This window comes from Myripristis murdjan, chromosome 3, assembly GCF_902150065.1.
Source record: "Myripristis murdjan chromosome 3, fMyrMur1.1, whole genome shotgun sequence".
In the NCBI taxonomy this organism is placed as follows: Eukaryota; Metazoa; Chordata; class Actinopteri; order Holocentriformes; family Holocentridae; genus Myripristis; species Myripristis murdjan.
The window spans coordinates 1,888,830-1,904,628 of record NC_043982.1 but is presented as its reverse complement, the minus strand read 5'-3'; the positions used below and the strand labels follow the sequence as shown (position 1 = coordinate 1,904,628).

Sequence of the window (15,799 nt, the reverse complement as noted above, 5' to 3'; positions counted from 1 at the left end):
AGGTCAGGAGCTCAGAACTGAACTGATCAATACCTCAGTCATTACTTGTGTGTGTGCATTATTACTACCTAACCTCACATCCAACAAAAGCTCTGCTTTGCCACATTAAAATGCCAGGTTCCAGACCAAAATATATTCAGGGCTTGGCTAAAATGTCCTCACAATGTCTATGGTTAGCGCTAGTGAAGGACACAGGAGCTCTGCACTTGGCTCAATTCCGCATTCACAGCTGGTGTGAGGACCAAAGTGAAATCTTTGATGCAACAGAATGCTCAAGCTTCACCCACATGTTTTAACAATGACTACGTTTACATGTACACCATATTCCAGTTTGGGTCAATATTCTGGTTAAGGTAATATTCCAAATAAGGCGCTTATATTCGCTGCAGCAACTGGAATATTCCGTTTCGGCATATTCCACTCTCTTATGTAATGCAACACTCAACCTGCGGGGGGCAGCAATACGCCTGTTGGTGTCTGGTCTGCCGGAAATACAGAAGAAGAAGAAGAAGAAGAAGAAGAAGTTGCTATTTCTGTGTTTTCTCCCATTGATATACTCCATGATATTTAAGTCTTTCATCAGCTGAGGGCAGACTGCAGTCTCCTGGCTCTTGCTGCTGTTCACCATGTCGTTCTCCCCGCTTGCAGTAACCATAACAACAAAGATGCCCAGGATTCCTTGTGAGTCAAGCATGCGCAGACATAACTGAATATTCCGGTACGGGGCATTTTCAGATTAAGGTGTTTACATGGCACAATATTCTGGTTAGAACAGGCACATGCCAGGGGTCTGATTCGGAATATTCTCCAACCGGAATGTGACCTTAACCGGGTTCAGTACGTGTTTACATGACTCATGTGTAACCGGAATATTGCGGATATTCCGAATAATAGACGAGTATGGTGTGCATGTAAACGTCCTCATTGTTGTACAATAGGCAACATGATAGGTCACTATTTGACTTTTAGTTGCCAGAGAGATGTAAAGTTGCTAAACACTCAGATCCTTCGTAAATATGACTGATTTAGCAAGTCACGTGGCGCTGACGATTGACAAGGACCGTTAATGAATCAATAAGCCCTGACAGTGGAAATGTAATCATGTATAAAGAGCGCTGCTTGCAGCTTTTTGTTTAGCAGTTCAATTAATTATTTGTGACTCTTGTCAGCTGAGACTCATCCACTTACTATAGTTTACAGTCGATTAATGTACCTAATGTTCAAAACCACGACTCATAAAGAAACTGAATAGACAAAGTATACAGGTTTTGAGGTAAACATGTGACTCCTGACCTTCCCTAATTGGATTTTTTTATTTGGCTGGAAACTCAATGTGCTTTAGGAAAATACTGTGAATTTGTCTTAGTATACAACTGCCTGACAAACCACTGACTATTCAGTCTTACACTGAAGTCACCTTCATTTTGTGAGAGGAACAGGAATAAAAGAGATACAAGAGACACCATCCAACAACAAAAATACTTTCTGTTGTACACAATGCAAATAAGAGAAATGAAAATGAAAATTCTTCCTATAATTTAGAATATGTTCATCCCTTGTTTTTTGCTACATTGCAATCTGCCTTTGTGCTGTGAAGCAATATGGAACACCTTCTAGGCATATCTGACCGTCTCACACAATGACGTACACAACATAAAACACAGTGTAGAAGCTGGCAGAGACTGACAGTCTCCTTCATGATAGTCTTGTCTCTGTACAATTATAATACTAGTGTCTCAAAATTCATGGAAATGATTCACTGATCTTAGACAGACAGACAGACACACACACACACACACACACACACACACACACACACAGACTGACCGGTCTCGGAGGTCGTCCAAGCAGCGTTGTAGATGAACCTCACCAGCAGTGACCAAGACATGTTCTCCAGTCTCCTGGATGAGAACCTCAGCACAGGGATCAGCCTGGTTCAACAGACGCATCCCATGCACCAGCTTTGGCATCTCACCTTAAACACACACACACACACACAAGCATTATGAATATTTTTTTAATAGAAATATATTGATTAAATATTTACAGTACAATCAATTATTGTTATTTTACTGAGTGTTAATAGTGAGTTGTAGTCTCCCATTTGCAAATTTTTGTTTCACACGTGTTTCCAATCTAGGGGAAAAATAGAAACCTTGGAATTTTTTGGCTTGGAAGCCAAAAAGACACATAATAAACTCACAGCTTCAATAATATTAATGTGTTAGAGAATACTTTAATGAGAAGTATGAAAAAAAATTGCATACATCTCCATAGGGATGTGCAAATTAACAAGAACATACTGAGATAAAGAGAAAACTGAATGAATCCGCCATATTTTTATACATACAAAGTAAAACAACTGATAAACTATAAAAATCTTGAGATATAACCAATAAATTTTGAAAAGGGCAAAATTAGAAACATGTTGCCAAATCTATTCACCTTATCAAATGTATTCAGAATGCGCTATCTGCTGCTTATGTTTGCAAGCCATAAAATTAATTTAAACCCAAAGACCAACTCAAAATGTGGAAAATTCGCTTACTGGTCAACTACAAGTAAACTAACTGTTTCAAACACATTATGCATTCAACAATACAGTATTCAGATTTTATTAAATCCCTACTGTGTGTGTGTGTGTGTGTGTGTGTGTGTGTGTGCGAATGTGTGTATATGAGCACTTACTTGGATGTTTAGGTTCGATGGCCACCCGTACGATCGCTGCAGCTTCAAAGTTGAGTGGGGTGAAGGGGGGGCAGGCAGGGGAGGTGGACAGGGTGGCTGATTTCAACACACACTCCTCCAGACCTCCAATACCTGGAAAACAATGAGAGATAACTTTTTGCATATCAGTCTTTTGCATATTACCCGCCTCTGATGTTATGGATATGATGTGTTTTGTCTGATCACGTATTTAATTTATAAGAGACAATGTCTATAGGAAACGCCTGAGCCAAAATGATTCTAATGGGACACTTTGATGGAATTCTGCATAAGTATGACTAGACTTTTGTTGCTGTTATCATCATCCTGGGTTTGAGAGTTTTAATTTCCTATGGACTAAATATTGTGTCAGAGCCATTTCATCCCTTAGAATAAATGAATGAATGAATGATTGAATAAATGAATAAATTAATACATAAATAAATCTTGGAGAATTCTTAATATTTGTATTTTGCTTTTTAAATTATTTATTTATTTACTGTATTTTATAAAGACATAAAGGAAAAATATGAAGAAAAATGTAGGCTCTCTCACAGTTTCACAGCTTCTCAAGTCTTTCATATGTTTTTTAATATATGTCAGTACAGACCAAACAATAGTAACCCACATGCTGTTATGTAAAGAGGGAAAAGAATCCAAAAAGCAAGGTTTACAGATACACGACAGTGTGCAGGTTACTACTGCTTCGCCAGTTTTAAAGATTTTAAATAATGGCACAAAACACTTGCTTCTGGCAGCTTCCACCAAGAACACATTGGTGTCAGTCTTCAAAAAACCCATGGTGGTCGAACCCTCCTACATATGATTTTTTTTAACATTCTCTCCATGTCGAACTACAGTACTGTCTGTAGCCTGAAAATGGTGAGTTGATTTGAGGGATGCAGCCCATATAAAAGTAATGGAATAAAAATAATAATAATAAAAAAAAACTAAGTAGACAGGAATATGCTACAAATGATAAAATATTTCTAATGACAAAAAAGCAGGTTAAGTTTGAGTTATCTTTGGATAGAAAGCGCCATCAGAAAGTCATGAGAGAAGAAAAAAATAAACTATGACTATAAAAGTTGATGACAAATGTGTGGTGAGACCTCTGATGGTATCATTTGGATAATTTATTGTATTGAACTGTGCTTAAGAGGTGAGGTGAAGGTCTGGAATGATAACAGTTTCCTGAATGTGTGTACGTTTGGATTAATTATTTTTCAATTTAACAACAGCAAAACAAAACACTGGGCCAATACATTGCAAAAGCAAATTCACAGCTTGATTTCCTCTCTTTTCCTGGAAGCCCCACAAAGAATCCTGGAGGTCCCCAGACCCCACTTTGAAAACCACTGATCTGTACCTGCATTTTCCTGGCACTGTAGCAACTGCAGAAACTCGTCTGTGTTTCATAAATTCAAGAGATAGCACTGATGAACTCACAGATAACACAACATCGTGCATATTTTTGTGAAAACAACTATTTAAAAAACTATCCTGATGACAACTCCTGGGCTTCTAGCTGGGTAGATTTTGCTATTAGGAGAAAACAAAACTGATGTTTTTCAGTAAAGTGATGTGGGTGTTATATGGGAAACTAAAAGGAAGGTGAGTTCTGAAATTAAAAACAAGAGAAGATACAGGCTGTGCTTTGCAGAAACATCCTGAGATTTACTTGGAGAGGGATGAGAGCCATCAACATGAGAGGGGCCAAGGCTCCTGTTCAGGGATTTTTTTTCCAGCTTTTAACACTATCCAACCCCACATTCTAGCAGAGAAGCTCCTCTCGCATCTAAAGTTAAATATGAACACTGTGGGCTGAATACTGGACTTTTTATTGACAGATCTCGGTGCCTGCATTAATACTGGCCTCTTGGATTGATTGCATCCACTGTTCTATTTTCCTTCTGGGTAAGTTTTACACATTAATGACAGCTGCAACCACTGTGCAGATCAACATCTTATCAAGTTTACAGATGATTCTGTTGTCTATGATAGTCGTTTGAAGGAGCATGAAAATGAAAATGCTAACTTTTGTAGGCTAGCTTGATATCATTGGTAACTGGTAACAATATAATGCAAATAAAAAACACTGATTTTTTCCCCCAGGAAGCTGATTCCTGATTTCTGCAATGGGCACAATTTTGGCATGTTGTCTATAAGGTATATCTGGCAGAATTTATTATACATTTTACCAAAGACATGTCTGGAAATCAACTTTCCCTTGTGGAATAATAATGATCTAAAAGAAAAAAACTCCCAGTCATTCAAAGTTAAACAACTTATTGTGTTTTGTGTCCCATAGCCTTGATTCTGATTTTAGGATGCAGAGATCATCCTTTTTCACAGGTGGTACTACACATTAAATACTGACAAAGTTATCCATTACTTAACTGTGACTGAAACATACAAAGAGGGCCACTATTTTGAAGCTACTACAATACTTTACTCCCTTAACAAGTCGCACATCTTGTTGTCTCTCTTTTTTAATCTAAAAAGTATTATTTTACTATTCAACAGCTTAAAACAACAACTTATAAAATTCTGAATACTACATTAGCAAACATGTATTATGAATAAATTCCGCCAGAAAAAAAAAAAAACAAAAAAAAAAAAACAATGAAAAGGAACTGCAGAGGATCAACCCCATACCCTGTACCATTGACAGTATATGTGCAAAGCTCTCCATTTGGGGGTTTTGGGGTTTCCACTGATTTCAGAGGTCCTAGGACTCTCTCACTCCCAGGTAATAAAGTAATCAGTGGAGCTGTTAGTGGTAGTCATGAGGTCAGACAGAGGAGTAGTAAGGAGCTTTCTGTTCCTTCAGACAATGATAATAACGAAGTTCGTGCCGCTATGCAGATCAAATGACATGACCAGTGTGGTTGGCTGACATTGTTAGGCCTCTCTTTGTGCTCTACGGTTCATTACAAGAGCCGGAGTGCTGCTCTACTATGTTCTATGGTGCAGCCAGAGCACGGGAACAGAGAGTAAGGGAGACAGGATTCAGGGTGAGAGAGGGGGAGGGAGCATGGAGGAGGGTCTACATAGAGGGTGTAGGGTGAATCATGGTTATGTCTTTTTCACATGTAGGCATGGCAATTTTTTTTTTTTAAATATGTCAAAGAAAAAGAAAGAAAGAAAGAAAGAAAGAAAGAAAGACTGATAAAGTGAGTCACAGAAGTAACGGAGATAATGTGTAACTGCTGTTGCCAAACACTGCCTGCTCATGTTGCTAAGAATCTGACTTGTAGGGTAGATGAAGACTCACAGGCCGATCTGCAATAATAGGAGCTTCTGCAGAGATGAAGATAGGGTTATGCTGTGGTCTGTGTCTGTGTGTGTGTGTGTGTGTGTGTGTGTGTGTGTGTGTGCACATTTCTTTGTTCCAGCTGCCTCCCTGCATGATGCACCCAGGCTGCCTCACAGACAAAGAAAAGCCATTCCCCCTCGCTGATAGCTTCTCATCTATTCTCTTTCAGCACTTGATTCCTCTAGCTACAACCCTGGTATTTCCCGTGCAACTTCTCTTTTTTTTCTCTTTTATTTGTTCTACCTTTCCTAGCGTCAAAGAGATCGAATGTGGGTTAGCTTTTATCCATCTTCGTCATTCCGGTTAATGTAAATTAGGCTGGGGCTTTCTACTTTGCAAAGCTGCAACAGTTATTTTCAAACCAAGTAGGAGAAGCACAATCCTTTCTTTTATACTCTCTCACATTTTGCTATTAAAATGAACTAAAAAAATCAAATTAAGAAATTAAATAACTTCTTTGCATTTAAGTCTAGTTTCTTTCCACAAACAAAAGGCATGGCTATGGTATGTCTTATGCAACCTAATTATGCTAATCAATTTATTGGTCTTCTAGAAAAAAGAAAAGAAAAAAGGCATTATTTGAGAACCTTTTTACCTTTAATTTAAGAATAATATTTTGACAATATAATTATTTATGAGAGATTGTTGTATGGATGTTATGCACAAAGTTTCAATGAAATCACAGCTTTCATTCCCAAGGTCTTAATGTTTATGGTCATTTTCAGTAGAGTGGGTGTTTATAGTGGCTTATGGGAGATATAAACTTTGCTAATGATGAATATCCTGTGATGGACCGGCAACCTGTCCAGGGTGTTCCCCTGCTTTCCGCCCACTGAACTCTGGGATGGGCTCCAGCACCCACTGCGACCCTTACGGATAGAAAGTTTCGAAAATTAACGAATGAATGAATGAATGAATGAATGAATAATGAATAACAATTAATATCCATACTTACTAATACTAATGTGAAAAGTCTTGTGATGTTAACACTATGGTTAATGCTGCATATTAAAACAATGTGCTAATATACATATGTTCAAATAAACTGCTGAAAAGATCAAATAAATTAGCAAGTGAAAATTCATTCTTTTAAATTTAAATTCATTTAAAATTGATCACTTAACAGATTTTTCTTCTTGTTCACTGGTTTATGAATTCATTACCTTTCTGTTACCAACTGGTACTTCATAATACTAATGACTTATGACTATGCAGTACATATGTTCATTAAAAAAAAAAAAAACATGTTGAACATATCAGCAGATATGTTAGTTGGGCTAATTGAACTAGTTATGTGTGACTCTTTTATTGTATGCCACTGAACGGCCCCTTGGACAAGGCAGTCTTGAGATCCTCACACACCTTCCACTTATTAAATTGTTGGCACCCGGTTGGATTTTCACAGATCAACTTCAATGACTTTATGACTTAATGACAAGTTGTAATTGTTGCAAACACCAAAAACCGCCTCATAAAAATAAGAGTATGCAAACCACAGAACTTAAGTGGAGTAGAATGGACACTGAACTGTTTGCTGTGGTCGTTTGGCTACTTCAGAATAAAATGGTGTTAGTGGTTAGTTGCTACAGTGACACACATGTAGGGGAAGAGTGTGTGTCACACTGCTATGCTGTGCTGTAGCTGCTTGCTAAAAGTAGTAATTAATGTTAATAGTTACTATCAGTGATGTAGTGGAGGATATACATATATGGAGTATCCACTTATTTTTCCAGCAATTTACGGTGCACCTACCTATCAAAAAAACAAAAACAAAACAAAACAAAACAAAACATTTCAATATATGGAAAAGTATACCCATTTCCTCCTTAGTGGCCTACCCATCTAACTTGATAGTATACCCACCTCATCAGGTAACACTACAGCCCTGGTTACCACCAACTGGAACAGCTCTTTGTAAAGGCAACAACGCACATGAAAATGGCCATGCCTCCGACCTTCCTGCTATGTCAAGTTGAATTGAAGTCTGTTCTGCTCCAGTTCAAATTCTGTGATGCAAACACACACTTTCACATAGTCAAAGCTGGAAGAGATTACAGCAGTACCCCTAACTAAGTAAATAAATTGAGCTGTAATGGTTGACTTCAGATGTTTCTTTAATAATCTTGTACATGCATTGTACTGTTTAAACTTTGTTGTGATTCCAATTCTGACACTTCCACCATTTCTACCAATCCCTTCTTTCATCTTTTTTCTCCTCCTTTCTCTTAATTTCTTTTCCCCTCCCTAATAAGTGAACTACTTCTTGAGATGATCAATAGTCAATGCTCAATCTCTAAACCCTCAAAAGTACATCTTTCAAGGCTTCCCCAATTCTCACACAAAACTCAGACAGATTTATTTTTATCCTCCTTTAATAGACATTTCTCTCTCTCTCTGTCTCTCTCTCTCTGTCTCTCTGTCTCTCTCTCTCTCTCTCTCAAACACACACACACGCACACACACATACACACTTGGTCAGTCTGGAACAAAGAAATGTGCCTCCATGTACAATGCGCATGCACACACACAAACAGCTGAGTGCTGGCTGCCTGCAAGAGCAGAGCGGATGTAGGAGACTGCAAGCTGCTTCATATGTAACTTGACACTGTAATTACTCTAAGGTGACTTAAACCCCAGAGGCCTTCAAACCCAACAAAGAACAATAAAATTCAAAGTAAAAAAAAAAAAAAAAAAAAAAATGGGGGAAATAGGAAAAAAGAAAGAGTGCTGTTGAAGCACTGTCGGAGAGGAATCTATAGCAGCACTGCAGAATAAATAACCACACACATTTGCTTACTCAGTCATAGTTTCAAATCAAGCCAGCTTTTCTTTCTTCTGGGATGATCCAAACTGTACAAACTGTCCCAATGTCTATGGCCCAATGTTTATTTTACTGAGTCTAACAAAGGATTGGCTTGGTACTGTCAGCATGCTTCAGGTTACTTATCTTTACATTACAAATCAGAGAGCAGAGACAGCAGGGCAGTCTCAGCAGCATGCTTCCTCTCCCTCTCACCACTTGGATAGAAGCAAACCAGACTATTTTTATTACCAAAAACCAACCACTAACTAGCTGAGATGTGGGACGCTGCATGGTTGGCCTGTGACACTCATCAGAGGGTATACAAAGCTCCCAGTAATAACTCAGAGATAACAGTAATCATTTCATGTATACATGAAATCATATGATACATATAGTTTCAAAACATCCAAATAAAATATATAACCATTTTAATATTGCCTGCAATAGAATTTGAAGCCAATTTCGAAACAAGCTAACAAGATTCAAAATAAAGAAAAATCTGGCAAAGTCAGCCTATTTCCAAATGAACATAGCTAATGAAATTTATCAAACTATAAACTGCAAATAGGCAATATAGGAGAAAGTACAACAGGAAACTACAAAAGGTTAAATATTCTTAACAAAATGTGTGTGATTGCTTATGGCCGAAAAATTACATAGTTCAATTCATTAGAAAAGGTTTAAATGTCCATGGAATTGGATTACTTGAATGTTAAGCAATTTGTCAACCAAATAATCTGTAGTTGTCAGAGGTAAGTTGCAATGACAGAGATGTTTATGCCTCACTGCTCTGTAACAACAGATAAGCTATTGTCACTGTCGGCTGAATGTCATTAAATAGGTCATTCTAAACCTACTAAACATTTAGAATCCTCATCTCACATGGAATGTATATATTTTTTAAGTCTCTTTACAATTTAACAAATTTATTACAAAAGCACATGAATAGACAAATCTGTGGAAATTATTACAAAATGAGGAGTAGATATTGAAGGGTTTTTTTGCCTCATTTAATACACCTCTATATGGGCACCATTAGTTGCACAAAGCACATCAAGATGGTACTCGATTTCTTGCCATGTTCACTGTAGCAGAGCCTCATCAGTGGTGGCAATGACATCAGTGATCTTTTGCTTCAGGTCGTTGATGTCCAATGTGATTAAAAACTTTGATAACCACTGAGCACATAGGACAAATCTGATTAACATATCTCATCAATTGCTTTTGTAATATATTTTTTAAATTGTAAAGAGACTTTGTGGACACCCTGTACATTATTTTATATCATTATTTTCTGGGTGAACTATTTTTATGTTGTGGAAATTACTGTAATTCTTTAAAGGAACATTTGCCAATGTTCAGCTCAAACTCTTATCATTATATTGTGGGGGCTGAACCATACACAGATTGAGAAAGGGGTGTATTCCGTCTATATTTTGCTTGCTAGCAACTGAGGCAGGCAAGACTGAAAAATGATGGAAGATACGGATACCATGGAGCACATGGATGAAAACTACTTCTATGACGTGGTCTTTGAGTCACATATTTGTGTCTGCTAATTTGAGCCTGAATACAGGGCGGTAGAACCCCACATGTGGAGGCGCAGGAGGCCGGTGAAGACTCCCGGCAGAGCAGCCTCACTCCACATGTGATTGGTGGACACTATTGTTGTAAGCTGGTGGTGTAAGCTGGTGTCTCATTTCAAACCGAGCCAGGACTTTTTGCATCTTAAAGCTTTTTTAAATTATTTACGAGTAATTGCAATCACTTATTCCAGCCCAAAATGAAATCAATGTAAAACATTTTCAGTTAATCACAGTAATCAGAAGTAGTCTGTAATTTTATGTACCTGTGGGGCTATGGCCAAAAATTCTGGTTTTGTCCCATATCTGTTGCTGTGTGGGACTCAGTTGTTTCAAGCTCTTGTTACAGTGCTAAAATCTTGCAAACATAATATAAATGTTACTTTCAATACATTTAGACTGCACTTATTTTAGTTTTAGGTAATAGTAAGATTAAATTACAATCTTCATTTTCATTTCACATCTTCTCTTAAAGTGGTGGTCATTTTCTTGCTGTGGTGGTGTGCCACTGTTGAATGAATACAGAGGAAACACTGGATCAGTGTGGTGGAACAATCTGAGTCACGAGAGAATGAGGTACACAATGCATGCTGGCTGTTGCAGTTTTATCATTGTGTGTGTGTGTGTGTACATATCTGTAAATTTACATTGTAGAAATGTACAAAAATGCAGTCTATTCCAGTGGTGAAATTATTGTCCTCCACAACAGTAGACTGGATTGAACTGTCTTGTCCATCCATCTTATGCGATTTCTCAGCCTCTGCTGGCCTGTTTTGGATGACTTACTAAAGGGACTGATGAATTTTGACACTTGAGTCCAGCTTTTTGAATATAAGCCTGATTGGCCCACCAGCAGGCCAACCGGGCCCTAAGCTTCATGTTCAATATCTTGGACACAGCTGACTCAAATTTGTTGAGCCTTTAGGGGGGTAGGGAAGTAAAAGGCAAGCCAGTGTACCTAGCTTGAGGGAGATGCACTTGCAGTAATGAGAAAGGCCAATCTCGAGTGCCATGAGAACTGGAAACATGCTGAACTGGATGAGTTGCAAGGACAAATGTGTTTGGATAAGGGGAACACTCTTTGGCAGAGTTTGGGTGCCCAACAAGCAGCTTCCACAAAACCACATTCTGACAGAGACAATGTGTTGCAGGCAACTTTTGTGGTGAGTGAGCTAATAGTTAAGAAGCTAAAACTTCAACCAGAAGGAGAATTTGTGAAGAAATGCGTTGTTACTGCTGTTCCTGTGTTACTGTGTTGTTACTGCTGCGTTGTTACTATTGGTACCCCTGGAATTTTTCCAGAAAATACACCATTGCTCCCAGATACTACTGCAGTTACAAATGTTTTTGGTATACACATTTATTTCTTTTATGTGCATTGGAACAACACAAAAAACAGAAGAAAAAAGCCAAATTTGACATCATTTTAAACAAAACTCCAAAAATGGGCCAGACAAAATTGTTGGCACCCTCAACTTAATATTTGGTTGCACACCCTTTGGAAAAAAAATAACTGAAACCAATCGCTTCCTATAACCATCAACACGCTTCTTACACCTCTCAACTGGAATTTCAGACCACTCTTCTTTTGCAAACTGCTCCAGGTCTCTCAGATTTGAAGAGTGCCTTCTTGCAACAGAAATTTTGAGATCTCTCCATTGGTGTTCAATGGGATTTAGATACGGATTCATTGCTGGCCACTTCAGAACTCTCCAGGGCTTTGTCTCCAACCATTTCTCGGTGCTTTTTGAGGTATGTTTCGGGTGATTGTCCTACTGGAACACCCATGACCTTTGACACAGACCCAGCTTTCTGACACTAGGCCCTACATTGGGGCCCATAATCTTTTGATAGTCTCCAGATTCCATGATTCCTTACACACAGTCAAGGCACCCAGTGCCAGAGGCAGCAAAACAAGCCCAAAACATCTTTGAACCTCCACCATGTTTGACTGTAGGTACTGTCTTCTTTTCTTTGTAGGCCTCATTCCGTTTTCTGTAAACAGTAGAATGACGTGCTTTGCCAAAAAGCTCTACCTTAGTCTCATCTGTCCACAAAATGTTCTCCCAAAAGGATTGAGGCTTACTCGGGTACATTTTTGCAAAGAGATGGCTGCATATAACCCATTGCTCCTCAGTTACCTCAGTTGCTGATTCTTTACTATTTACTGTGTAATTTTGGAGGGTGGAGAGTGGGGACAATATTAATTAGTTGCTCAATGTTCTTCAGATGTGTACTCATTGATCCATCTATATTATATCAATCTATATTAATAGAATAGGCTCTGGCCGTGAGTAACAGTGGCAGTAGTGCTTTAAACGCCCATGTGGGTGTCCATTTGACTTGGGCCAGGACCGGACTGGAGGAGTGTAAACACACTCATCTTCACCACTGGTGGTCGACTCAGGCTGTCGCGCCATGCGTTTAAAAAACGTTGATATTTTCACCTTTTTTTCAGGTGGCTGGAGCTGACGTGACATGAATTATTTATTTCACTTACGTGGGTACAGGTGTGATTCTCCTCTGTTCTCCTCTCTCTGTCTGCATGTGGATGAGTGCGGGTACAGAAATGTGACGTTAAATTATTTCTGTTGTGAATTTATTTTTTATTTTGAAAATTAATTTAGCATGTCGGGGGGGCGGGCGCTGCGTCCCACCAATAGAATGACAGGGGAAACACTGAATGTATTTTGCTTCCATCTTTCTGCCCTACTGAACTCTACTTCAACGTTGCTTAGCTCTACCAGATCCACTCTACCGGACGGCAGACTGCCGCATCCACCTGTTGCACAAAACACACACGGGCATGCTGTTTTTAGACCACCCCCACTCAGCTGTTATTGGCCAACTGAGTTTGATAACACTATACTATTGGTGGATCTACCCATGTGTTTCGCTGAAAAAAACAAAACAAAACAAAAAAAAAAAACAGAATGTCCGTCAAGCCGGAAATCCGGCACCACGCCGGAGTACTTTAAGCTCTGCATTCAGATGACGACGTATGGTCCGAGCTGACACTTTTGCAGCCTGAGCCTGCAGGACAGCCTGAATTTGTGTGGAAGTTGGCTGAGGATGTTTATCCACCATTCAAACTATCCTGCGTTGCATTCTTTTGTCAATTTTTCTTTTCCGTCCACATCCAGGGAGATTAGCCACAGTTCCATGGGTTATAAACTTCTTGATTATATTGCACACAGTGAACAAAGGAGCTTCAAGATCTCTGGAGATGGTCTTGTAACCTTGAGATTGTTCATATTTTTCCACAATTTTGCTTCTAAAGTCCTCTTATTCTCTCTTCTCTCTCTCTCTCTCTGCTTTTTCTTCTCCATGCTTGGTGTGACACACACAGGCACACAACACACTGTTACTTGCCACAGGTGAGTTTAAACGAGCATCACATGCTTGAAATAAAATTATTTACCCACAGTTTTAAAAGGGTGCCAATAATTTTGTTTGTGTAAAATGATGTCAAATTTGGCTTTTTTCTTCTGCTTTTTTGTGTTGTTCCAATGCACATAAAGGAAATAAACGTGTATACCAAAAACATTTGTAATTTCAACAATTTCTGGGAGAAATGGTGTATTTTCTGGATAAATTTGACGAATAAAAACATGTTAATTTAGGGGAATCATTTTTTTTGTTGTTGTTTTAAACTGTAACTAAAAAAAACAAACAAACAAAAAAAAACTGACCGGCCAAAAGTCCCCAAGCTTCAAGCAGCAATATCTCAGACACCACACATCACACATACCAGAAAAAAAAAAAAAATTAGATATGTAGATACAGTGCATTCAGAAAGTATTCAGACCCCATTCACTTTTTTCACTTTTGTTATGGTGCAGCCTGATGCTACAATCGTTTAAATTAATTTTTTCTCTAATTAATCTACACTCAGAACTCCGTAATGACAAAGTGAAAACAGAATTTCAGAATTTTTTGTAAGTTTATTAAAAAGAAAAAACTGAAATATCACATTGACAGAAGTATTCAGACCCTTTACTCAGTACTTAGTTAAAGCACCTGTGGCAGCAATTACAGACTCGAGTCTTTTTGGGTATGATACAACAAGCTTTGTACACCTGGATAGGGGGATTTTCTGCCATTCTTCTTTGCAAATCCTCTCAAGCTCAGTCAGGTTGGATGGGGACTGTCGGTGGACAGCCATGTTCAGGTCTTTCCAGAGATGTTGGATAGGGTTCAAGTCAGGGCTCTGGCTGGGCCACACTAGGACATTGACAGAGTTGTCCCTAAGCCACTCCTGTGTTGTCTTGGCTGTGTGCTTAGGGTCATTATCATGTTGGAAGGTGGACCTTCAGCCCAGTCTGAGGTCCTGAGTGCTGTGGAACAGGTTTCCATTGAGGATATCTCTGTACTTTGCTCCATTCAGCTTTCCCTCAACCCTGACCAGTCTCCCAGTCCCTGCTGCTGAAAAACAGCCCCACAGCCTGATGCTGCAACCACCATGCTTCACTGTTGGGATGGTACTGGGCAGGTGATGAGCGGTGCCTGGTTTCCTCCAGACATAACGTTTGGAACTGAGGCCAAACAGTTCAATCTTGGTTTCATCAGAGCAGAGAATCTTTTCTCACAGTTTGAGAGTCCTTCAGGTGCTTTTTTGCAAACTCAAAGGGGGCTTTCATGTGTTTTGCACTGAGGAGAGGCTTCTGTCTAGCCACTCTGCCATAAAGCCCAGATCGGTGGAGGGCCGCAGTGAAGGTTGTCCTTCTGTAACTTTGTCCCCTCTCCACACAGGATCTCTGGAGCTCAGTCAGAGTGACCATTGGGCTCTTGGTAACCTTTCTTACTAAGGCCCTTCTCCACGATTTCTCAGTTTGGCCAGGCGACCAGCTCTTGGTAGAGTCACAGTTGTGCCAAATTTCTTCCATTTGAGAATTATGGAGGCCACTGTGCTCTGGGGAACCTACAGTGCAGCAGAAATTTTTTGGTAAGTGGACTCTAATCAAGGTGTAGTCTCAGCAATGATCCAGAGAATTGGGAGGCACCTAAGCTAAATTTCAAGTGTTTTTGCAAAGGGTCTTAACACTTGCGTCAATGTTATATTTCAGTTTTTTCCTTTTTAATAAATTTGCAAAAAAAAATCTAAAATCCTGTTTTCACTTTGTCATTATAGAGTACTTAGTGTAGATTAATGAGAGAAAAATTAACAGCATCAGGCTGCAACATAAAAGTGAAAAAAAATGAAGGGGGTCTGAATACTTTCTGAATGCACTATAGACAGACAGACAGACAGACAGACAGATAGACAGATAGATAGATAGATAGATAGATAGATAGATAGATATTCTGTAATCTAATGCACAAATTAATACATTAACTTAAAATTTTTATTTTATCATATCATATCATTATGGACTTATGTTCCAGGTT

The 15,799-nt window shown here is 38.8% G+C and overlaps 1 protein-coding gene across 2 annotated transcripts in view; it reads right to left on the bottom strand.

Moving 5' to 3' along the window:
• Positions 1–15,799, bottom strand: part of efl1 (elongation factor like GTPase 1) — a 150,338-nt gene that overhangs the window by 35,352 nt on the left and 99,187 nt on the right. For both annotated transcript variants that reach the window (XM_030045185.1, XM_030045177.1), the window contains 2 exons: positions 2,689–2,820; positions 1,828–1,975 (listed from right to left, as the gene is read on the bottom strand). In XM_030045185.1, coding sequence (XP_029901045.1) covers positions 1,828–1,975; positions 2,689–2,820 — 280 coding nt within the window. The remainder of the gene's footprint in view (positions 1–1,827; positions 1,976–2,688; positions 2,821–15,799) is intronic.